A 24,220-nucleotide genomic window follows, 5' to 3' on the forward strand; every position below is an offset into this window, starting at 1 on the left:
CCTGATCACACTCGTAGCGAGGAGGAAGTCGTAATTACACGCGTGGTCGTTAGGTGGCAGCACTTGACGCACTAAAAGGTTTGTGGCCGAGTGCAATACATCTGGGCGTCCTTTTTACGCCATCTTGTTCACGTGGATCCTCGCTGCAAACAGGTAACTGTCAAATTATTTTGTTTTAAGAGAGGACTGTACTGAAAAGAACGTGTGATATTTTAGTAGCGGTAGTCATGTTCTGCACTTCATTCAACGGACTAGGATAGAGCTGCTTTCAACCTGTGGCACGTGAGCGGCACTTGGCCATGCTCGTGCGTCCATAAGTTTTTTTCCTAGCCGGCATTCCTCTAAAGTGAACTCGCGCAAAAGGTAACATATCTTGAATAGTACCGGTTTTCAATTCTCTGTTACTCTGCTTTGACCTCGAAATCGTAGCTGTGTCTGCTTTCAGGATTTGTGTTGCGATTGTCAGCGTCACTTTGTGTAACAGTGGAAGAGTAGTATCGTTCATATTCCTGGTAGGTACTACATGAAAAGCAGTGTACTGCAAATAAGTCCTTCGCTGATGCTGTTTAACTAGTTAAAGTGCCATTTCTTTTGTACCTTCATTATATGACTTGCCGCAAAGCGCTAGCAATGAACATATGGTTTGTATTAAAGAGGTCACGCCTGCGGCAGAAATCACGCTCGTTTTCATTATTTTTCAGCGAGGGTTGACAAGCGGCGAACATGAGTTCACAAGATAAACTAACAAGGATCGCCATCGTTAACACAGACAAATGCAAGCCCAAGAGATGTAAACAAGAATGCAAGAAGTCTTGTCCCGTTGTAAGACTGGGTACGCCGGATTATTGCAGTCGCATTTCTCACAGGTTCCTTTCTTAACCTTCCACATTTGTTCCAGGAAAACTTTGCATAGAAGTAACGCCCAATGACAAGATCGCTGCAATCTCTGAGAACTTGTGTATCGGTTGTGGTATCTGTGTGAAGGTAAGTTTTAAATCTGTCCAGCTTGCATTTGCGGGTTTGCTGGGGCATCTTTCCTCTGGCTGCTTTCTTACAAGTGTCGTGAAGTCTTTTTCGAGCTGTTATCTGGACACTACTTCATTGTGGCAATTTTTTGTTTCAGAAATGTCCTTTTGAAGCCATTTCTATTATTAACTTGCCTAGCAACCTAGAGAAAGACACTACACACAGATACAGCCAGAACTCGTTCAAGTTGCACAGGTGCGGGTAGAAAACAGTGTTTGTGCTGAACTTGTTGCTTATGTTGTGAATATCAATGCAACAGATTGCCTACCCCAAGGCCCGGTGAAGTGTTGGGTCTGGTGGGAACTAATGGGATTGGAAAATCAACAGCGCTAAAGATTCTGGCTGGCAAGCTGAAACCTAACTTAGGACGTTATTCAGTAAGTAAAAGCAGTTGTATCTTTATCTTGAGTAAATTTATGAGACCTTGTTTCATCTATAAATTGCCTGTGCAAACAGGATCCTCCAGACTGGACAGAGATCCTTCAGAACTTCCGTGGTTCAGAACTTCAGAACTACTTCACCAAGATATTGGAAGATGATCTGAAGGCAATCATCAAGCCTCAGTATGTTGACCAGATACCTAAAGCTGTCAAGGTGACCAGCTCTTCATGCTCTTCTCGTTTCTTTTGGAGCTGGAAAACTTTCTGCTCTGGCTGTATCCTTGCAGTCTCAATGATGTTCTCTATGTTAATCGACTTTAGTTCTTGGCTAAAAATTGATGACTTATTTTGCACTCCTCTACAGGGATCTGTGCAACAGCTAATAGACAAAAAAGATGAAATGAAGAATCAAGATCACGTTTGCAAATTACTTGGTTGGTATATGGCTACATTTCTTTCTGGTGGCTCCACTCGCCGCAAGACCTTGAATGTTGCTGTGCGGGCTAAGTTGGTCACGTTATGAAGGCTGTATCTTCTGCACAGATCTCAACAATGTGAGAGAGAGAAACGTGGACGCACTGTCTGGAGGGGAGCTTCAGCGCTTTGCCTGTGCCATGGTGTGCATACAGAAGGCTGACATGTGAGCATGTTTCTCTAGCATGTGTTAACATACCGAAGATTGCGTCAGCAATGGTTTTGCTCATTCGGGCTTCTCCACATATTTCAGCTTTATGTTTGACGAGCCTTCAAGTTACCTGGATGTGAAGCAGAGGCTCAAGGCTGCACAAGCAATCCGCTCCTTGATTCATCCTGAAAAGTAGGTTAGAGGGATATACATCTTTGTCATTCTTTTTCAGCAATAAGTTTGGGTTATGGGCATCCTCTTCTGTGCTGAGAATACGAGTGATTTGGTACCCTCTCTGGTGTTTTCCACCCCCACTGCAATATGGATAGGCAGGCACTACCTGCAGTTGTGTTGTTGATCAGAAGTAGTAGCCAGCTTGTACACACATGCAGATTCAAGATATGGGCTAATTTGGAAGTAGTGCTTGTCTTGCCTGGCCTTTTGTTTTTCGAGCAAAAAATTCTGCCTAAAATAAACATGCACTAGTTCGCTCTGTAGCATGTTGTTCTTACTATGTTCAAGCAAAGTACCATACTTAAAGTGGTTATATGAGTGGAAACAGCAGTTAAGCTTGAGGATACCCTATTTTCATGGCACGTAAAACTACATAAGAAGGCTCTTGTTCATTTCCGCCCCGCTGGGGTGGCGCAGTGGTTACGGCGTTCGGCTACTGTTCCCAAGGACGCGGGATCGAATCCCGGTCTCGGTGGCCGCTTTTCGATGGAGGCGAAAAGCTAGGCGCCCGTGTGCTGTGCGTTGTCAGTGCACGTTAAAAAAACCCAGGTGGTCGGAATTTCCGGAGTACTCCACTACGGCGTCTCTCATAGCCTGAATAGCTTTGGGACGTTAAACCCCGCAAACTACAAACCACTCTTGTTCATTTCCCCAGGTACATCATTGTTGTGGAGCATGACCTGTCAGTGCTTGACTATCTGTCCGACTTCATTTGCTGCCTTTATGGAGTGCCTGGCTGCTACGGTGTGGTCACCATGCCCTTTTCTGTGAGAGAAGGTAGAGTACAGAAAAATGCTCCATGCATGCACATTGCATGCAATCTCTTTTTCTCTTTCTCATCACAACCAACGAAGTAAATAAAGTTTAGTTATATGTTAAGCCAACCAGTACAAGACTTGCCAATATACTTGAGAGACACATCTAACTGATTGAAGACCTGATAAATTATGTGCATGCTTACATTGTAAATTAGGTACTCAAGATTTCTATTTTCCCTCGGGAACTGAAGATGAGCAAAAGCACAGGAAAGCGGTTGAAAACCTGATGAGTAATTATCAGCTAATTTTCACCAATTTTTTCACTACATGATATAAAAATTTGTTCAGCATTGACTTTCTAGCTACGTTGATAAGTTTTCTTTGCTATAGACCATTTTACTATGGGTGCTGCCATTTTGCGTATGTGGCGCCATCTAGCAGCAAATTGAGAACCGACATGCTGGCATGTGCGGTCCCATCCGCGGAACAGGCGACAAGTAGCGCACATCGGCATTTCGGAGCTTTCACGTGCAAATTCTTGATTTCTGAAAGTACCTGACTGAAAGAAAAAAGGTTTTTCAGCAGCAGCCAAGCCATTCGGTCGGAAATGACCAAAATTTATGCTCCTGATCAGGTCGGCTAAAGGCTACAAGCCTGATTACAATTAGTGTGTAACTTTTATGTGGAACAGAGATGCAGTGGTGCACCACTAGCTGCGAGGGTGGTGAAGCAAGCAAGGCAAGGCAGCTTTCGATCTACTTTTTATCCTTAAATGATTTCTCGTGACAGGCTACCGTAAAAATTTGAGCAATGAAACCACGAATGTAGCTCGGCCTGGTGTGGCAGGCGAATCTCGTTTTGAGCAGTTGATTCGTGCTCTAAAATAAACATTTTTATTACTACTACTGCTACTAGCCATTTCATGTCATGTTTAGGAGCAATACTAATTGTGCTACATTTGTTGTGTCAGCCGATAATGCATATACTGTTTACCGCTTGAGCAACTACTGTGGAAGTTCTTGCACCTCCACTGGGGTTCTATTCTTAAGGATCCATTATCCATTTCGGATTCATTTACTCTGCCCTAGGCTACATTGGTTAGGTGACAAAGCCCCACTTCAAGCGTCCACTACCAAGCAATCGGATTTCAGCATTTCCTACATGACCCAACTACCGGTTTGCCGGTATGTGCGGGGAGTGGTGATGACTGTTGTCGACAACGGGAGCTACTATCCTGCAATTTCTTTAACTGGCCGCTAGCTGCGTTTGTCTGACGCTGCCGTCATGCTGACATCCAGATGAAACGGAACATGGACACCTAATACTTTTGGAATAGTGACCTTAAATTATGGCCCATAATGACCCAGCAAAAGTTGCTTTTATCAACAATTATATAGCCCATTTGTCGTAGCAAGACTTGCTTACTTCAAGAAATCGCTGTTGTTCCCACGACCATATTCCCATTTATTATCAGCCGCAAAAGCTTACGAGATGCGTGTTTTCCACACACAAAATATATATATATATATATATATATATATATATATATGTATGTATGTACTGTAGCGTCGTTTCACTAACTAATAAGTTGATAACGAATTTATTACGGATCGTTGTCTTTAAATGGGACATGTTCGTTCATACTTTCATAAACCTCAGGTGACTGCATCGAAACAGTTTTTCTTTCCTAGTCGACGTCTCATAAATATTTCCTGCAAAGAATATCATACGCTTGTTGCCCAAAGGTTGCCGTTGTTGCACTAGTATTTAGTTTTTCCGGTCCCTTCTCTACAAACACAGTGTTCGGAAATTGCATGAAAGGCTGCTAAAGTGAAACACTTTCGGTTGAGCCTTAAATTCAGACGCTGCTCGTCTTCGTCCAAATGAAAGAGTTGCATCTGGAACAGCGTAGAGCGACACACACGCATACCACCGCTGTTAATCTTTTACCTTCTGTTCATCATCTTTTGGTTGTTATTTTCTTGTTAATTTGAACAACAGAATAAAGAAAATGATTTTGCCTGCTGCGGCACCTCTTAGCAGCTAAACTTCGGCCGGCAGAAATGAAACGATTAGGGAAAGGAAGGAAAGAAAGGGGCGAAAAGGGGAAGAAAGAACAGGGATTGGTTAAAAAAAAGGCTGTAAACAGCGCATCGCTCGCATCAGGTAACCAACTTACACACTTTTCGAACCGGAGCAGCATTGCGCGCTCTGGTTCGAGGCATATTTTCCTCCTTGCTGAGAAAACTCTATACCAGAAACAAGACTTCCACTCTTATTACTCCACTAACTTTTCTTCAGTTGCCTTATGCAATAAACATAAAAGCAAAATTTATGTTGGCATAGTTTTCATTTATTTTTCTAAGGCACTGGACTTAATTAAGCTTAATATTCTCTTTCTGAAACTTTCTGCATTTGGTATAGCCCCACATTAGAACATCTCTGACTTGCTGTGCAGTCATGAAATAACTGTTAAGAAAGCTGTTTATATGGCATCAGGGTTCTTTTAAAGGGTCACTCAAAATGGTGTCCACTTAGGGTTGGAAAAGTTGAAATACTGATAGATACCAAATCACCTATCGTACCCCCACAAAAATTCTTATCTAGCATGTGTGGCAGCAGGGATATCGGCAGTTAATAACAGCTTCCACTATTTTTTCATCCTAAATTGTGCACCAAACTGTGCGAGAAGAAAAAAAAAAAAAAGAAAAACACAGGTGGAGCTGAACTCTGCCCATGGAAGGTCGCCTAGCCAACCTTGCAGTTTTTATTTTATATATTACTAATTTCCTTTTGCCCCTCATTTTTTTCATCGTGGTTAGACAGTAGAGCAGAAAATGAAAGGAAGGTACACGAAGCATTCTCCGCCCCCCTCCTCTCTTCATCTAGCCTGACAACAGTGTACTGCAGTTTCATTTACAGTCATCTTAATTATTGTATCACAGCACATAGTCTGTTGTAGCATCGACTCCTTGGCACATCACATTGCTGTGGCATTATATGATTACTTTCAGTCTACATAGGGCTGGTATTTCTGCTTTTTTTTTTTTCAGCAGCTTAATATTCTTCCCAAGCAATATATAACTTTCTTTTTCTTGTGTTTTATTGTCTTGTTGACGAGTGTAATCTTGTCCAGTTTGTATATCAGTAAGATCTTTTTGATCCCAGTCTTCCTAGGTTTTCACCTTCCAAAATTCCGTACTAGTTATGACATCTTCACTGTTGTATTCACATCACTTAAAGGCTGGAATAAAATATCTCTGAACATCAAATCTGGTTCATCTCTGCGTTTGTTCAAGCACTCATATTGGTCTTTTTTCTTCACTCATTGGCAATCCACATCTAACGAATTATTCCACAATCACTGTGCAAAGGTCCTGTAGTTTAATATGTGGCACTTTTGTGTTTGTAGTGGTATTTGTATAGCACATTCTTTTAGCTTGTTTTGTGTTTTTATTCCTGGCTGCTTGATTTGTTTTGTTCGTTTTTTTTTTCTTTCTCTTTTCCAATCATTGCTTTAATCGTTATGTTCAAGATTTTGTGGGTTTCATTTTTTTGGCTTTCTGCTATTTTTGTTTATATATCTTTCTGCTGACGTTACTTGTTTCAACAGATCATAATCATTACAAGCGCTATGTACAAATGTCACTGCTGCGGCCATCTTTTACTGATATAATCTAGTTCATGAGATCCTGTACAGCGCTTCACTATGGGACCTCTTTTTGTACTTATATACTAACATTTTGTGGCTGATAAAATTGAAATGAAGTTTGGAATACATACTAGTTACTTCCCCTTACGTTCACCTTCACTCTTTTTTTGCCCTGGTCTGATCAGGCATCAACATCTTTCTGGATGGTTTTGTGCCAACCGAGAATCTGAGGTTTCGGGATACCTCCCTGGTCTTTAAAGTCGCCGAGACAGCCACTGAGGAAGAAATTAAGCGGATGTGTCGCTATGAGTATCCCAACATGAAGAAGTGCCTCGGTAAGCCTCCATTTTTATGATCTTAGCTGTGTTTATTTTTTTTCTCCCCTTTTTTTTAAATTACTTTTCAGGAATAACAGTGACAAACCCCAAACATTTTAATGCTATTATTTACAGGTGACTTTGAGATGAGTGTAGATGCTGGGACGTTCACCGATTCTGAAATCGTTGTAATGCTGGGAGAGAATGGCACGGGCAAAACAACATTTATTCGTATGATGGCCGGCCGACTGAAACCCGATGAGGGAGGTGAGCATACTTTTTTCGATGGTGTTGCTGAAATGGAATTAGTGGTAATAGCGTGGGAATGTGTGCGAATGTCGTGGGTAGTCTAGTTTAGTATCACTTTTAGAGAGTAAGGGTTGTGCAGAATTGATGTCATTGGTAATGCTTTCAAAATATATGGCAGCACTGCCAAGTTTCTAGCCTGTATTGTTTTGTCAGATCTAGAGGCTTTAAACATAATGCCTGTTATTTTAGCGAATAAAAGTGCTTTTCGTGGGTTTTCCAACATAATTGGATTTTACAAGTGTGGAGCGCATCAGGAGTTGGCCAACAAAGTGGGGGAGTGTTGTTTGTTTAGAGTGCCTCTTGTGAACTTGGAGATTGCTTTTCAAAGGAACGTTAACACATTTTAGAATATTTCCAGTGTCCTCATTTCAAGGAATGTTTATTCTAACTGCCAAAGCATTATTCCTACATGACAAAACATGCTGGCTAAGTGAAGTTACTGAGTTCATCTTTTGGCAAGTGTGTTCTGTAGCGCCTTGTGAATGACGCTGTAGGTGGGGTGGTCAGTTACGACTTTAGAATTCCTAAGAAGCCACAGACTTGATGAGCTTTCTGGCTGTTATTAGCTGTCAAAAAAGTTACTAAAACTGGTGCTAGCAAGACTAAATCTCATGTTTGGAGCTAACTATAATAACAGGTAGGAAGTTGCAGAGCTACAAAATTTTTTAACAGGAGATGCTGCGCGGAAAAACTTTTTTCTTTCTTTTTATCACAGCCTAGTGAAACTTGCACCATTTAAAGAGTTTGAGCTCCTCTGAGCATAAGTTTCAGATCATTTTAGATTTTTGTTAGCAGCATGCTAAGACTGCGCAGAAAAAACTTGTCTTCCATGATGATGATTATGCATTTTCTGTCTGGTCTGACTGTGGCCACATTGTGACTGTGCACTAATTTCAAGGTTACAGTTTTTTTTTGTTTTTTTTTTGTCATTCCTATCACTCGTGTAAACAAATCGGCACATTTTAGGCACTTTAGAGCTTGCAAAAACATGCAAACGAAAATTGACACTCACCTGAGCAATTAAAAAAAATGGTGGGTCAGGGACTTCCTGCATTTATTTTTCATGCCTCACTCACTGTCTCTCTGGGCAAAAATTTTCAGAACTCAGTGCATTTTATTCTCCCACACTTCTTGAATTAGTCACCTTGGATTTTTGCCCTTTCTTCGCGTAGCAGCATGCTGCCAAAGGGACACTGAATGTTTGTCAGACACCTCTAGTACAACACACCTGTTCTGTTTGTTGTTTCTCGTTTTTTTGGCTGCAGGTGACGTGCCCTCTTTGAACATCAGCTATAAGCCGCAGAAAATTTCGCCCAAGTCTCAGGGAACTGTGCGATTGCTACTTCATGACAAGATAAGGGACGCCTATGTGCACCCACAGTTCATTGCAGATGTCATGAAACCCCTGCAGATTGATGCCATTATCGACCAGGAAGTAAGTGCTAGCTGGGCCTTCTTTTTCAGGCATATTGTTTCATAGCACATCATTTCATATGTCGCACATTAATTTGAGGTGTGCAGTGGTAATGTTGTGGTTGTAGAGCATAACCTTGAAGTAATCGTAATCTTATGCCTTACTCTTCAAACAGATCTAATTTATTTCTATAGGCTTAGTGTTGGTTATCAAGCAGTCAGTGTACTACCTCTGTCTTTCTTCTTTTCAAGAATGAGTTTCTGTTATGATTTTTGTTAGGGACCAAGAAAAATGGTCGAATTATCGAATGGACCTAAAAACTACTGAAAACATTTTCATAATGGAAATTTTTAAAGAATGCCTGGAATATGGTTGCCCATACATTTGAGATGAAACCAAGCTACAACATTTCGAGGTTTAGTCAGATGCTTTGCTTTGTTCGGGTCAACCTGCTCAAAAGAGCAGAGGAAGCATTTGGATGCAAGGGAGAGATAGTGTAGGCATTGGAAATGGCATGATGTTTACCTGAATTAAAAGTAAATGGCCAGCGACGTGCAAAGTGGTGTTTGAAATGGCACTACTAGCTCATGCATGTTTTTGATGGGAGCGGCGGGGTGTAATGAATTTAAGAGAAGCGAAACACTGCTGGGTTGTATATCAGCAACGGGGAACTTCCGATTGTCATTGTGCCTCATCGCAGTTTAGTGATGCAAAGTGCCTCCTAGAATTTTTCCGTGCAATTTAGGTTCGGGGAAATTCATTTGGATGATCACTGGCTTTATGTGTCATATTTTGATGTGACCCCCTCTGAATAACCGGTGTGAAACCGCCAATGTCCGAACTAGCAAGTGACCGATGTCAAAATTATGTGGGCGTTGGCTGCGAATGCGTTGCTGGTTCGGACGATGTGAATTTTCGAATTAACGAGCGTTGAAGTAAGATTTTACTGTATTATCAAGTTTCCTTGCTTTTTTTGTAATCTCTTTTTTTATTCTTTTAATGTCTCGGTGAGAATAGGCAGCAGAATTGTTATGACAGATGGGCATCTGGTGACATTTAGGCAGCATGGGAGTGTTACTAGCAATTCTCTCAGTACATATTTACTGTTCCATCTTTTATTTTGGATTTGGCTTTCTTTGCATGCATTTATTTTTATATTTCCTGCCTCTTTTTTTGTGTATGTGTGTGCTTTGATCCCCTCTGTCGCAAATCCCTGCCTTTATGGTCAACAGAGGCGCGGGACCCCCTTTACGGTTACCCGTCGTCCCTCTATGAGGTTTGAGAACACAGTTAAAAGTTAGTCCAGTCAACCCATGAAGTATGTGTGTCAGTGTGTGATTGAGGAATAAGTTCAAGAAAGGCACTTTTTTTTTAACACACAATGGGAATATTTATAGATAGTAGTCCAAATTACACTGCATAAAAATAAAAAAAAAAAACAAGCCACAACACGATACAGTCAAATCTCGATATAACGAATCCCGCGGGACCGCGAAAAATCATTCGTTATTTTGAAATATTGTTGTAATGAAAAATCTGCGATTATAAGCCAGTGGTCAAACCTAGGTACGAAAATGACGTACCTTAGCAGTAGGCACATGTGTAGACAAGCAAAACCTCAAGTGAAAAGGTTGCACCAACTCCAAAGCTGATTTGTTTAAAGAAATCCATTATTTTCTTCTGCCGCGTGCAGCAAACACGACCGCGCACTACATTACACCACTACAGCACATACACCTTCCGTTTTCCGGAACACCTCACCGCGTGCGTGATTGCACCGAGCGATGAAAGTACGGACTTTGTCCATGTGCAAAAAAAAAAGACCCCGTCTTCAAAGCTCCCTGAGCTTTGAAAATCTTGTCTCGGTCTTTCATAATGATCGCGGCAGTTGATGGGGCAATGCTAGCTGTCTGTAGAGGCCGAATCGCTTTTTCCCTGCGTCGATATCTTGCAGTGAAAGCAGCTGCGTTCATATCTTCTTGGCACTTCGCTGGCTAATATCATCGCCAATCTCGCACAAACTTCGCAACAAGATAATCAGCGGCAAAAAATAAAAAATACCGTCCAGCACGCGCGAACACACGAACGACCGAGTCGCGTACGGCACACAACACAGGAAGAAAAAAAACGCAGGCAGCTAGGCCTGCTGGCTACTGCGTAATAAACCATAGCTTCATGGTGGCGCTAGGAGCTGGTCCTAGATGTCCTGATGATGATAGCTACAGCCCACGGACCATACACACAGAAACAGCGGTTTCTGTTTCGTTTCACGCGATAGTTGCAAGCTGCGGTGCTGTTAATTTTAGCCAAATTCGTAATACTGATGTTCCAAAATCATAGAACAAAAAATTAAATGCGTTCGTTATTCTGAAATATACGCTATTTTGAAATTCGTAATTCTGAAATAGTTTTACATTGAAAACATGGCAAATCTGCCGGGGATTCTTAAAAAATTCGTTAATTTGAAAAGTTCGTTAATGTGGTGTTCGTAGTAACGAGATTTCACTGTAGTGATAAAAGACTACTCGTTAAGTTACAAGAGAAAAAAAGAAACCCGAGAGTAAAAAAAAAACACTGCGATAAAGGATTGAAGATAAGGAGCCAATATTCAGATATGGTGAGTAAGGGCAAGAGTTACACAGAAAACGCAGCTAAAAAAATACCAAGACAGATAAAGGCAAACAAAGATGAAAACAATATTCTTGTTGTCGAAGTCACAAAGTTGATCGGTAGCGGCGGCCGTACAAGAGGAGAAACGATGAGTTGATCGCGGGCTCAGTGAAAAACAACACTTTTCTGGAGCGGTCGCGAGAGAGGTTCGGAAGACTGAATCTTCCTAGAGCGCACTGCCGTGGTCGTGGTCTGCCTTTTTATACTTCTGGCTGTTTGCCCATCGGCCGAGTCAAGGACGCACTTGCCCGGTCGCTACCCTGAGCGTCATGTCGAAGCATACTCGGAGGAGTGTGTAGATTCCGTAACTTCCGCTCGATATGTGAGGCGGCTTGTGACACCCTCACTTATGCCAACTACAGCATGTCAGCAGTTTTAGCCACATTAAAGAAAACAAAATGGTCTGCATTCAACAAGAGCCTTTTCTTTGTCCTTTGCCTTTGTAAAAATGACTCGTGTTGGTGTGACGTCGGAGAACGAAACTTTGCCTGGCTGTGAAATTCTAGCCTGTAACTAGCTTACATGGATTGCAGAAGCGCACTTGCAGGCTTCCTTGAGTGCAGTTTCTTCCACCCGCTGAACGTGTCCTACAGAGTGGATGACTCATCTCTGCATGATACTTCCCTGGCCACCACAGGTGCAGAACCTGTCTGGAGGAGAGCTCCAACGTGTAGCCCTGGCACTGTGCCTTGGCAAACCAGCCGATGTGTACCTGATAGACGAGCCGTCAGCCTACCTGGACTCTGAGCAGCGTCTGGTGGCAGCCAAGGTCATCAAGCGCTTCATCCTGCACGCCAAGAAGACTGGCTTTGTGGTTGAGCACGACTTCATCATGGCCACCTATCTGGCAGACCGGGTCATTGTCTTCGAGGGACAGCCCTCCGTCAAGACACTGGCCAATGCGTTAGTACAGAACCACGTATCACTCATGCGCTGCTGTTGTGCGTGTATCATCCAGAATTGTTCCCTTTGTTTTTGGATCCATGGAACGGATTTATAGACACTTAATTTTTAATGCGAAAGCATTACTTCGCTATGTTCACAGATTTCTGTCCACAGGCCGCGTCTGCAAAATCGTGTGTAATGTTGTGTCCGAAAAAGTAATTAGGCCAAATTAGGTAATTAAATAAAGGCAAAACACGTAAAATCGTGTCTGCAGCAGTTGTGAGTACTTGAGAAGTGGTAGAGGTTAATGAGCGGTGTCAATCGATAGAGGATGACGTAATGTGCCGGAAAAAAATAATTACACCAATAAGTCAATTAGGTAATTAATTAGAGGCAAAAAATGTAAAACTAAAGGTGAAAATGGTCTCATTAGCCAATGGCTTGCTGCCACATTTGAATGTATCAAATACTAAAAGAGTCAATTAAGGTTACGTCAAGGATGTGACGTTACACAACCTGAAGTCAAGTCAAAAAAATTCATAGGAAGGCATTGGCGCGCAATTTGAAAGTATGAAAGACTAAAGTAGTTAATTAAGGCAGTCAATTAGGGTGGCGTCAAGGATGTGACGTCACGCAACCAGAAGTAGAGCCGAAAAAGGGCATAGGAAGGGATTGGCGCGCAATTTGAAAGCACCAAAGACTAAAATGGTTAAACAAGAAGTGAATTAAGCAACTAGAAGCAACCAACATCATCATCCGTGCTTTCGCATTACCAATGCAGATTCTGCAGTGCTGTTTAATTTTTTTAGTCGTGTTTTATTCTTTGTAGTTGTGCATAAGATTTTATAACAACTAAGTAACATATAATTAAATTTTTTCGCTCACCGGTGTCTGTTTCAAAAGCAGAGCGATGTATGTGGCGTCAAGTGTTTTGTTATAGGTCACGAAGAATGAAAAAAAAAAAATAATATCCGGTGAAGGTATTGTCACGATGACAAAATTTATTGTGCTTGTGATAACATTTATTTGGCAGTGACTCAGTCACCATTAGAATTCCACATTTCACTCAGGAATGAAATCCTTTTGGCTAAGTGAAACAGTCTTTGTTGTATACATGCCTGGTTATTAATGCAGTTGTAAAAGCAATTTGTGCATTCCACTAGGGTTGGAGCGTTCAAGGCGTTTTCGTTTGCCGCACCTGCTTATCTTTAATTGGTACATGTGTCAAACAAATGCATTTCTACACTATGTGCTCTGTGCTTTCTAGGCCACAGACACTTCTGGCTGGAATGAATAAGTTCCTGGAACTGCTGAACATCACATTCCGGAGAGACCCCAACAACTTCAGGCCAAGGATAAACAAGCTCAACTCCGTTAAGGTGATCCTTTAACATCATGCTTGTTATGGGGATTAAGAAGGGAAGCTGTCTTAGAAAAAAAAAAAGTTGTTAATTATGTAAGTCTTGTTAAAGAAGTCTTGAAAAAACATTATAGATTGCTGTGTGCTGGTTCCAAGTACTACAGTATAACTTTGGCGATATGAATCTCACCATGTTGCAAAGAAATTTGTGCCCAAGGATAGGGGATCAAATCCCAGCCGCAGCAGCCGCTTGTTGTGCGATGTCAGTGCACGCTAAAGAACCACAGGTGGTCAAAATTTCCGTCGCCCTCCACTACGACGTCTCCCATAGCCTGAGTCGCTTTGGGAATTTCCATAAAGAAAAAAATAATCAGACTGAACCGTATTATGAGTAGCGATTCATATCATTAAAATTTGGCTGTATGTCATTTAGTTCTGCATCAAACAAGTCTTATGTTGTGTGTAACATTTTGCTAACCACTCTCAAGAAATTTCACTGCAGGGAAGTTGCTGCAATGCATGCCACTTTTTTCTCCCAAGATGCAATGAGAGTAAAATTTTGTCTTGCCTGTCATAGTTGAGTTGCAGGGTTTTGAAGTTGCCACTTAAAAACAAAGAAAAAATGATATTCCTGCGGAGCAACTTGGTTTACATATATGTAGTAAATGACACATTTGGAATCTGCACATAAAAACGTGTTTCCTGATTATTCCATAAGCATGATGTTGCGATTGTACAGTAGTTTATTTAAAAGGTCCTCTTGGTTGCCTAACTGTCTCGCTTCCCTCCTTGCTTGATACTTGCATGAATAGGAAAGAAAATCCATTTCTTCTACAACCGTTTTGTATCCAGCACCTGTTCTGCCAATAATGCTGCAGTTTTGCTTTGTACAAGGCTGTATCACTGTTCGTTAACTACAGTACTAAAGAAATCTTCATTCGATCAGAAACCCTTGCTTGAGCATAACTGCAGCCATGTGTATCTATTTGTGGTGTTATTTTAACGAATAATTCATGGCTTGTACTTCACCGTAATGAAAAATCAATAACCAGGAGGTCCTAAATTTTAGCAAGCGTGTTTGGCAAATGCACTCCACCCGGTGCACTAGACGTAATCAGCTTTCCTGTGTGCCTGCTATGGTGGTGCAGTAGTTAGGGCGCACGACTGTGCGCCTAAGGATGTGGAATTGAATCTCGGCTGCGGCTGCGGCTGCCTCTTCTAGATGGAGATGCCCGTGTGCTGTGCAACGTCTGCTCTGCGCATGTTAACCCCCTGCGGTCAAATTTTTCAGGGACCGCACTATGACATCTCTCATAGCCTGAGTCGCTTTGGGACGTTAAACCCTATAAACCAGACCTTTCCTGTGCAGTGTCGGTGTGATCTCATTTTGGAGCAATATTTTGGAGCAGTGCCGGCATTGCCTAGCCAGTGTTGATGTGCACTCATAGTCTGGCAAAGCAGCTGGGTAGTACTGTCGGTGCTGTATGTGTTCAACTTAATCCTCAAGTTGAGGATGATATATAATGAGCCAGGCTGTGCCTCCTTTCTTGAGGCAGGTTGGGTGCAAAGTTTGCATCTGTACAGGCTTAAAGATGCTAGCACAACTAAGCATATTGCATTGCAGTTCGTTGTGCCCTGCATTTGTTGCCCCCTTATGCCTAGCACTGCAGGAAAGCTCAGCTGACTGTTACGACTGTCTTGATTTCATGCAGCATACCCCAGATTGGGCCCTTTTCCGTTCTCATCGCGTCTTTGCAGAAACTGCTTGTTCGTGTGTTAGCACACCGCTTCTAGTGCGCTGAGAAGTACACTCGTAGGAACACCCAAGTTGAGCATTGGAATGTGTGTGCCATTGCTCTGATTGGCTAAGCTATTTCACGAGTCATTAGCTGTTGCTATAGCAACCTACACCTGGTGCTTGCCAAAGCAAGTACTGGAGCTCTAGCACATGCCATTTGAAGCATGCATCTGACAGGGGTAATTGTTGGATATGTTGCGATGTCATGAGACCAGATGCCATGATCGATTTGGAATGAACTGCTAGCTTGGAATGTCTGTATGGAAGGGCGAGATGAGAATTGAACATTGTGTGCCGTCGCCCTGATCAGCTAAGCTCTTTTGTGACGGCAAAACCATGTGGCCTCACATGAGTAATTTAAACTAAGGCCATTGTAGCTCAGCCTATGACTGACCATGCATGACCTGACCTTTGACCGAAAACCTTGTGCAAACCCAGTAGTACTTCTTAGCATTTTATAGCTTTTTTTTTTTTTTTTTTAAGGCTTTGTGGCTAGGCATTGCACAGAATCCATGCATGATGGGCTGGATTGGAGCAGTATGGGGGAAGCCATTGTTAGGCTGACATATTATTAAAAATTGGGTCCCCTATGCCTGATACTACGAATTCGATAGGCAACCACTGATGCCATTCTACCTAGTGTCTTGTCCAGATAACTGAGCACTGGGCTGTATGTACTGTGTGGAGTGCAACATAGGCTGGAACATCCAGAGCAAAGAGCTTATTTTAGCTGTCACACATGAACTTAGAATGAATAAGACATGTATTTGACATATCAGTGAGTGACATTTTGAATCACAAGACGTGATCACTGTGCATAAAGAGCTATCTTGGATGTTGAAATGTGCAACACAGTGTTTTTAAAAAAGGCTGAGGGAAAGGGTTGCTTTCTTGATCCACTTGTGTGTCACTTTAGTATATGTTCTAATGCTGATGTTTTCTTCTTTTTAACTGTTACAGGACACTGAACAAAAGAAAAGCGGGAATTTCTTTTTCCTTGAAGACTAAAGGAGAAGACAATGTCTGCTGTCTGGCTGCCACAAGAGAGTGATGGAATAAATTGGCCGTCAGTGCTGATGATGGTTTTCGAATATAATGAAGCCTTTTTCAGCACTTTTCTTTGCTGGCAGCAGCACAACATTGTCTACTACACTGATAATGCAGGTTGTTCTTGTGCTCCCTGCCCCTGCAGCAAAGGACACAGCATGTCAAGGTTATCGGACACTTTTCATGCTTTACAAAAAAAAATACTGCACATGAAATAGCCTTCTCCAAACATGCTCAAGGGACATGTGACAAATATAATACACAGCTTTCAAGATGCACTCGGCTAGCAATAGAAAGTTACAATATTTGCTCATTCATTTTGGCACCTACATCCTCTGTAACACAATGGAATAGAAGCTTTTCACTTCAGGTTATTTTCTTGCACTTTGTGTCTAAGCTTGATGAGTTTTCTGTTTTCACTATATTTGTGTGCTTTCAGGTATTTAGATTTTCGCACCTTTAGAAGAGAGGTACTTCTGTGTTGTTTCTACATTTGACTGTTCAGACTTTCTCTTATTTTCTTGGCATTAAGATCCTGTTCCTTAGCTTGAGTTGCCCTGAATTGGCATTTTCATCATTACAAATCTTCTTCCAAAATGCTTGTGGCATCTTATAATGAAATAGTTATGTAGTGGCTACTGTTCAGACTCTAGTACCAAAAAAGAAAGTATGCCAAATTCATTTTTAATTAATTTGGTGTTCAGGTATGTCACCACCTTCAAAAATGCAGTTCTTGAAAAACAAAAATGACATTTTTTCTGTCACCGTTTATTCAGAAATGTTTAGGGAAAATTATGGTTTTAACTCTAACCATTCAAAAGCATTTTTCCGACCCCTCCAATACACATCCTAAATCGCAACTGAAAGTTTCTGACTTCACAGTTTGTGCAATTTCACCCAAAAAATTGCTTCGTATGCAAAACCGTGCCTGGTTGAAACCGCATACAGGTACGTCTTCCAAAAAAAGTGCCTGCATGGTGAAGCTCGAAATTTTAATATAAGCGCTTCAATGGCATGGTTTGGCAGAGGGCTCCGAAAGATGTATGAGCCAGCCCATTCTTTTGTTTGGTTTGTACGAGGCTGTAACCCAGTGCAGTGATGGAAACGGGCATTTCGGACATAATGAAGCAGGTAGGCACGGAACCTGCCTACTACACGAAGGCATCCCTCACAGTTGACTGCGACCCTGTGCAGAAGGCAGAACCTGCCTACCACATGAAGAAGGCAGTACATCAGTTGGCTGAGGACACAAAAGGAGACAGTGCTTGCCTCTAGATAAGGCTCAAGCTTCGAGTCTGGTGCTTCTTAGGTATATTGCGTGTCTTTTGGTTACCTAAACATTTGTTTCAATCATTTAATGGATTTTTCCCAAAAAATGCTTTTTTGCTACATACAGTTATGCAAGGAATGATAACTTCTGTTCTAATAAATATTTTGGCATACAACTTTTTATGCTCTTTATACCTTAATCTGTGTAATGAAGCAGAATAACTGAAAACTACCAGTAAATTTTTATGTTATGGAAAAAGTTGCAAGCTGTAATTTTTATCAGTATTTTCTGATAGTGCACTGTAGCTAAGAGGTATGGCAGTTATTGTGGTCGATTGATTGCACCGATTATTGGCCTCTCCATGTACCTGCCAAGTTGATTTTGAATTGCACTTCCCGTTCCAGAATTATGACTGTTGGTCTGATGCCCACATTTCAACAAATGTTTAGTAATAAACTTTTTTTACATTTTCAAGTTTTTTATACAGAACATTCCATTTACCTCAGCTTTGTAAGACAAACAAAGACTTGTTCGAAACTGCATTTTTTCTCGAAGATGGTGACATACCTTAACCAAAGAGGTCAGTACTATTTCTGGCATGCGTGTAGCAACTAACTGGCTATGCATTTTTCGTTCCAGTAGGTCGCTGCACAAACTTAAGAATTGTTGGAGCCAGGAAGGTGGTGACACAAAGGTTTCTTATGAATTTAGTACTGCGATTGTGAGCTATGAGGCACTGATGTGCACGGTTGCAGATGGGGAGACTGCACCGCTTTGCCATGTGCTAATGAAAAGCGCAGTGCAGTCTGCTTGGACACGTGAGCGGCTTGGCCATAACTTCAAGTAGGTTTTTGGACTGTATGCGAGAACACTTGACACCTTTCAGAACCGTTAACAAAACAAGCAACCGCCAATGTGAAACCTTGCACAAACAGCGCAAAAGTGCCATATTCTGGCTTTCAGCAGCAGTTCTATACGGTACGTGGTCCCCTTGTTTAAAGCAGAGTACAATTAGAATATGACAGCCAAGCGTTTAGAACTAAACTTTCACTTGAGTTTCCGTGTTATGATTTTACTTGTATATTTTTCTGCAGAGCTGTCACCTAATAAAGCCATTTATGTGGCAAATAATGCTACATGAGCAGACAGTTAAATAGAAAAAAAGAGATGAACACTTCACTTTTAACTGCAGTGGGGCATATATACTCGACTGAAAAAAGCTTAAAGTTCTTGCATAAAAAATGTCGAAAAAAGTGGTGCCATCAAACAAAAATCAAAAGTTCAACCCTTATGAGCATTGTGAATATGTGAGCTGTAGCATAATGTCTTCTCGTATTGTATCCAATTCAGATTATTTTTAATTTAACGGTCATAGCAAACAAAGAATACTGGGTAACTAGTACACTGCCAGAACCTTTTGTAGCATTCCTGTTTTGCTGATGCAGGTTTATTAGAGTAGGATATAATTAGAAAAACAAAAAACACCAGGCAACGGTGGACTATGACATGCAGGCTACTGTAATACTCTGTTAAACAATCACACTAGTACACCAAATGAGCTTGTTTTGAATGTTTGAATGTAGTGAATAAGCCAAAGGAATTCTTGCACATATATATTCAAACTCTAATTAGCTCCTTGTTTAGGTAACAAGAAAAAAAAAAAAAGCTTTATAAAACGACTATTTTTTAGTTGTGAAAGAACTGTATAATGCTTTGTGTTCTCATTTTTCTGTGCAATGTTTTATAAGAAAAACCAGCTTGGCCAGATTTCTCTTATTGTACAGGGAAGCTCTCATTGCATACCTGTAAGGCAAGATTAATATTTCCCTTCACATTCAACAAATCTGGAGTTGTAATGATACAAACCAGGCCATGCTTCATGTTCCAACAGCAATCGGCATCCTCTTGCATATTCCCACTATACTGTAAGCTCAACTTGTGTACGTACCTTGTGTGTTTCCCTTGCAGCACGCACTGTTTTTTTTTGCAAGCGAACATTTATTTTTTTCAATGCTGACATCTTTCTGCGGGCAGCCAGCAGCTCGGTTTCAAATTCAGAAGCTATTTTAGATGCCTCTGTCTTCCATCTGCGTACAGGAGCAAGGCGGGTACTTTCAAAAATACAAACAATAGTTAAGCAAAGTCAGTGGCATACCTACTTTTGTGTTAAGGTTTGTTGTGCTTGCAAGAGTGCTTGTGTCTTCATAAGTTTGTTCTCAAAATTGTCCTCCACTTGCTGCAGCTTTGCATTATACATCAACTTCTCTTGATTTAGTGTCTCTGTCAGAGTGGTCACCTGCTCAGAGAGCAGAGCAAATCACATACATCACAGACATGTACTGAGTGTTGCAACGCTAAATGTAAACTAAGATGTTTGTATCGATTAAACCATTCTCTTATTAGCGCTGAAATTTGGCACACAAATAGCCTACAACTGTCTATCACTTTCAATACAGGTAGAGGTGATGCGTGACTCGATCATTTGATCAGAATTAATTCCGGTCAAATCAGGCGAGTACACAATCCAAAACTGGTATTGATAGCGATAGACGATTGTATACTACTTGTGTGCCAAATTTCAGCACGATTATGCAAGCAGTTTAATCGATACAAGCATTTTACAGTTCAAATTTAGCGTTGCAGCACTCAATATACTTGGCTCAATGACTAACCTCAATTTGATGCCTTCTCTTCACTGCTGTACACTCTGCCTCTAGTGTACAGACTTTCTGACGGAGCTCAGCAGTTTGGTCTTCACTTGCAATGTTTAACAATTCTAGTTGGTCGGCACGCTTCTCCACTTCCTGAAGTAACCCATGGAGTCTCTGGTTCTCCAGCTCTCCTTGCTTTATCTTGAATGCGCTTCTGAATGAAAATACAGCAAAACCATATGTTTTCTAAATGTTTGGTGGAACAACATATCTGAGAAAACACAATAAAAACGCCAAGGTTTTTAAAAGGTTTTAAGAATTAAGTACAAGGGCATTTGTTGACACTTGCACTAGCTAAAAGGTTGTTTAGCGCTAGTTAGTTCTGAAGGGCCTTTATGATGCTTGCAAGCTCTTCTCACATTTGCATTTTCCATATCATGAAACAAACAAGACCTATCTAGTCCAGTGACGGCAAGAGTGAAGGTAAGCTGGCATCTCTTCATTTTTCCGTATTCATTTTCCAGATGCTTTGCCCGGTTGCACTCGTGCACTATAGAGAAAACGCACTTGCAGCTGACTGCCAACATGCTTCTGATTGTGTCAAATGCCCTAAGGATTAACGGTCTCTCACATATCATGGTTTCCGAATGCTTCGCCAAATTGCACTGATGCATTGCGAAAAAGCCAGCCTTACAGTTGAGTGCTGCTGATCCTCTGCTGATGCCAGGCTCAGCGTACTGGTATGTTTACACACATCGGAATGACATATTCTACTTGGTTTACATTTACAAAATTTTAAACGTGCTTGCCAGGAAATCGTACTGTACTGGGACTTATTAACCGGAAGGATAACGGCATAACTCTATTGGATATTTTTATTGCTCGCTATTTTTAACGCATTAAATGGGAAGGTGTCAAAGAGGTTTTGCTGTAATTCCTTGCCCAGGAATGCAGCGTAGAAATGAAACTGACTGTGCACAATCTCGAGCAAGTGGCATAAAAAGTGACCAGCAAAGGCCAAACACGACTCTTTCCGCAAGCAGTCTAGACAAAGTACGCTTTTCTTTGTACAGTGTTTGGAATTGAAAGCACTTCTCCCAATCTGGACATTTTATGTATAGTTTTGACCCACTCACTGCTTTTCTTGCTGCACCAGCTCGTCCCGCAGGGTTTCAGCAGCAAGTCTGTGCTTCTGACACATTTTCTCGGCCTGCATCAATGTGTGGCTGAGTGCCTGGAAGGCAGGGTCGCGGTTGACCCTCAGGTCAGCTTGAATCTTCTGGAGCCTGTCCAGCTCGTCTCTTAGCCTGCTGTTTTCCTCAGAGAGCTGAGCTGCTAGTGACTGCTCATGCTGCAAAGCCTGTTGAGAATAGACACAGCATCTCCTACTTTTCCTCCTTTGTCATCGTATCGAAAGCATCCAAGTATCCTGCAAATACTAGTCCTTTTTTTTATCTTGATATGACTACAGTATTTTCCATTCTCTAGACTCTTCTCTAGAACATGCATGAAATGTAGCTTGACGCAGCAATTTACTGGTACGATCTATTGAACTTATTATGCACATTTGAGCATACTGAAGTACATCTACTGTACGCATTTCACAGTGTATGCAATTTCCACATCTCTTTTGACTGTTTCCCTCCAAATTCGATAATTACCACACTTCAATTAGTATACTGTAAAACAGGTATTGGGCTCTGATATGTTCAGCGCCTATTGCTGAAGAGAACGACGACAAGCATGTTCAACGCGCGTGACGGGCAGGAAAGAAAACGACAACGAAGCTCGCTTCGACGCTCGTACGTGTGTCAGCACACGTCTCACGACTGATCGCAGAACGTTCTATTGACTGTTGACGTATCGCCCTGTTCAAGGTCTTCTACAACAATACATACTAATGTCACACTTCCGATAAATGGACAAAGTTTGGAAAATTTAGCAACCAATAGGTATACAAATTTCACAACTGTTAGCTGAACACAATTGAATTTGAACTTATGATGCCACAGAGCAAGGACAAGGCTCCTTTTTTTCCAGGTGAAAGGATTTGATACCAGAAAGATCAAATATGCATTTTAGGTGTTCAGCATGCAGTACTGATTATTAATTTTTAGTGGTAATATATGCTACCATACCTGTTGCAGCTGCCCTGTTCTCTTGATGAGCTCCCGTATGTGTTGGTTGCCCTTTTCACGAAACTTTTCAACCTGCAAGGAATGGGCATGTAGTATTTGCTAAGTAATTAAAACCTGGGCAAACCAAGTTCTAGTATAATAGAAGATGGCTGTTAGAACCATTCTTGAAGAATGCAAATGAACAAGTGTGTCTCCTTCGCTGGAGCATGTTTGGTCAGTAATTTCTGATAAACTGTCTTTAAAGTTACTATCTACTGTTTTTAATGTGCTTCAAGTTAGCATCAGTGTAATGTAGGGGTGTGCAAATATTCGAAATTTCGAATACGAATCGAATGTGTTTGTTATTCGATTCATATTGCTACTTGAAAAATTGAAATTGGGAATTTCCGCACGTTTGAAACTCACCGCATACAACGGAAATCATCGAATTCACCGCAATTTTCCTCGCACTGTGCGCTTCACTGCAGCACTTGACCCCATGAAGAATCCTCAAAACGCAACGAGGCCATTTTTACAGCGCAGTTCAGGTGTCCACAGGATAAGTGTGACAGATGCTGCGCCTTTCCTTTCGTGTGAACCAATTATTATTATTATTATTATTATTATTATTATTTTGTGTAGAGGGACCTCCCACTTTTGCAAAGAGGGCATTACTGACGGAATGTGCAAAGTGGAGCACATGATGAAACTGGGAAAAAAACGTTGTTCTTAGTTCGGTTTTATTTCAAATGCAGTCATCCACCATACAGGTGTTCATCAGATCAAACAACTGTGATGCAAACAGTTTATACCAGTTTTTGAAGTGATAGCTTCACTACAGGAGGTCAAGTCAAGGTCACTGTGTGCTTCTGATGACCTTCAAAGAGCTTCGAGGTCAAGTTAGAACTTAAGCCATAATAACTTTGGGTAGCTATGCTCCCACCAAAGGTCAAGGTCAAAGTCAATTGGATCAACTGATGTGGGAAGTAGCTTGAGGCATGAGCAGCTGTGTGGCAAGACACATGATCGCTGATGTCAATCTCCGATATATATAGAGGTGCACCTCAGTCGGAGCTATCTTTTCACACTAGGTTTAACTGAAGCTAAACCACAGCCAATTATTTTGGGCCAATCCGATAATTCGAGATTTTTGTTCATTCGAACAATTTATCTGGTCCCTTGAAGGCCAAATTAACAAGTTTACTGTATTCAGCAGCAATATGACAACTCCTCTCGGTTTCATAAACGCCCTTCTTGTACAAAAGACTAGTATTACAGAATTGCACAGAAGTATATATATGCACTTCTATGCAATTCTAGTTAAATTTATTTGCAGGGATCATAATTATGAAATAAACGAGACAAGCAATAGTCACAATTTTCTAATTTTCCATTTTTTCAGAGATCAGATATTCAATATTCGAAGGCATTTTTCTCCATATTCGTATTCGATTCTTATTCAAAAACTTCAATACTTGCTCACTGCTAATGTAAAGCAAAAAATTGACACGAGAAAACCACCAGTCTGAATGGAATGTGTTGCTATCATAACTGAAAATTAGACCAAATATTCGGTTTAAATTTGGTTGAAACTGCGCTTTTGTCTTTTTTTGAGATTTGCTTTTTCCTCATGCAAATGGCAACACTGATCGTATTTTGTAATAAATATAATGTTTTTCTTTTTTTTGTCAACCTACACATGGTACC

General features: G+C 41.2%; 2 protein-coding genes across 3 annotated transcripts in view; one reads left to right on the plus strand and one right to left on the minus strand.

Annotated features, from left to right (window-relative positions):
- Positions 1-16,524, plus strand: pix (ATP-binding cassette sub-family E member 1 pix). 2 transcript variants are annotated; one of them, XM_084601305.1, is made up of 16 exons: positions 1-153; positions 702-832; positions 899-984; positions 1,124-1,221; positions 1,286-1,403; positions 1,483-1,620; positions 1,771-1,840; positions 1,950-2,046; positions 2,134-2,223; positions 2,921-3,042; positions 6,861-7,010; positions 7,128-7,259; positions 8,567-8,736; positions 12,023-12,288; positions 13,538-13,649; positions 16,389-16,524. In XM_084601305.1, the coding sequence occupies exons 2-16, from the start codon at positions 724-726 to the stop codon at positions 16,434-16,436; spliced, it is 1,806 nt and encodes a 601-aa protein (XP_084457431.1). In that variant the 5' UTR covers positions 1-153; positions 702-723; the 3' UTR covers positions 16,437-16,524. The 2 variants fall into 2 exon arrangements, with proteins under 2 accessions (XP_084457431.1, XP_084457432.1); XM_084601306.1 differs by lacking the exon at positions 1-153 and adding an exon at positions 198-363.
- The window catches only part of LOC146190918 (sodium channel and clathrin linker 1-like), a 13,264-nt gene continuing 5,442 nt past the window's right edge, over positions 16,399-24,220 (minus strand). Inside the window, exons 11-16 of the mRNA XM_084601309.1 lie at positions 22,535-22,606; positions 21,533-21,756; positions 20,418-20,610; positions 19,905-20,041; positions 19,694-19,832; positions 16,399-16,614 (exon numbers count right to left, since the gene is read on the minus strand). Coding sequence (XP_084457435.1) covers positions 16,576-16,614; positions 19,694-19,832; positions 19,905-20,041; positions 20,418-20,610; positions 21,533-21,756; positions 22,535-22,606 — 804 coding nt within the window. The 3' untranslated portion in view covers positions 16,399-16,575. The remainder of the gene's footprint in view (positions 16,615-19,693; positions 19,833-19,904; positions 20,042-20,417; positions 20,611-21,532; positions 21,757-22,534; positions 22,607-24,220) is intronic.

This window comes from Amblyomma maculatum, chromosome 4 (assembly GCF_055883805.1).
Source record: "Amblyomma maculatum isolate TAMU_Amacu chromosome 4, ASM5588380v1, whole genome shotgun sequence".
Classification (NCBI taxonomy): domain Eukaryota; kingdom Metazoa; phylum Arthropoda; class Arachnida; order Ixodida; family Ixodidae; genus Amblyomma; species Amblyomma maculatum.

Excerpts from the sequence above, each read along its gene's own strand:
- pix (XM_084601305.1), top strand. The coding sequence starts at position 724 with ATGAGTTCACAAGATAAACTAACAAGGATCGCCATCGTTAACACAGAC. Across the intron at positions 2,224-2,920 it reads TCCTTGATTCATCCTGAAAA|GTACATCATTGTTGTGGAGC; the intron begins GTAGGTTAGAGG and ends TCATTTCCCCAG. Across the intron at positions 7,011-7,127 it reads CAACATGAAGAAGTGCCTCG|GTGACTTTGAGATGAGTGTA; the intron begins GTAAGCCTCCAT and ends TATTATTTACAG.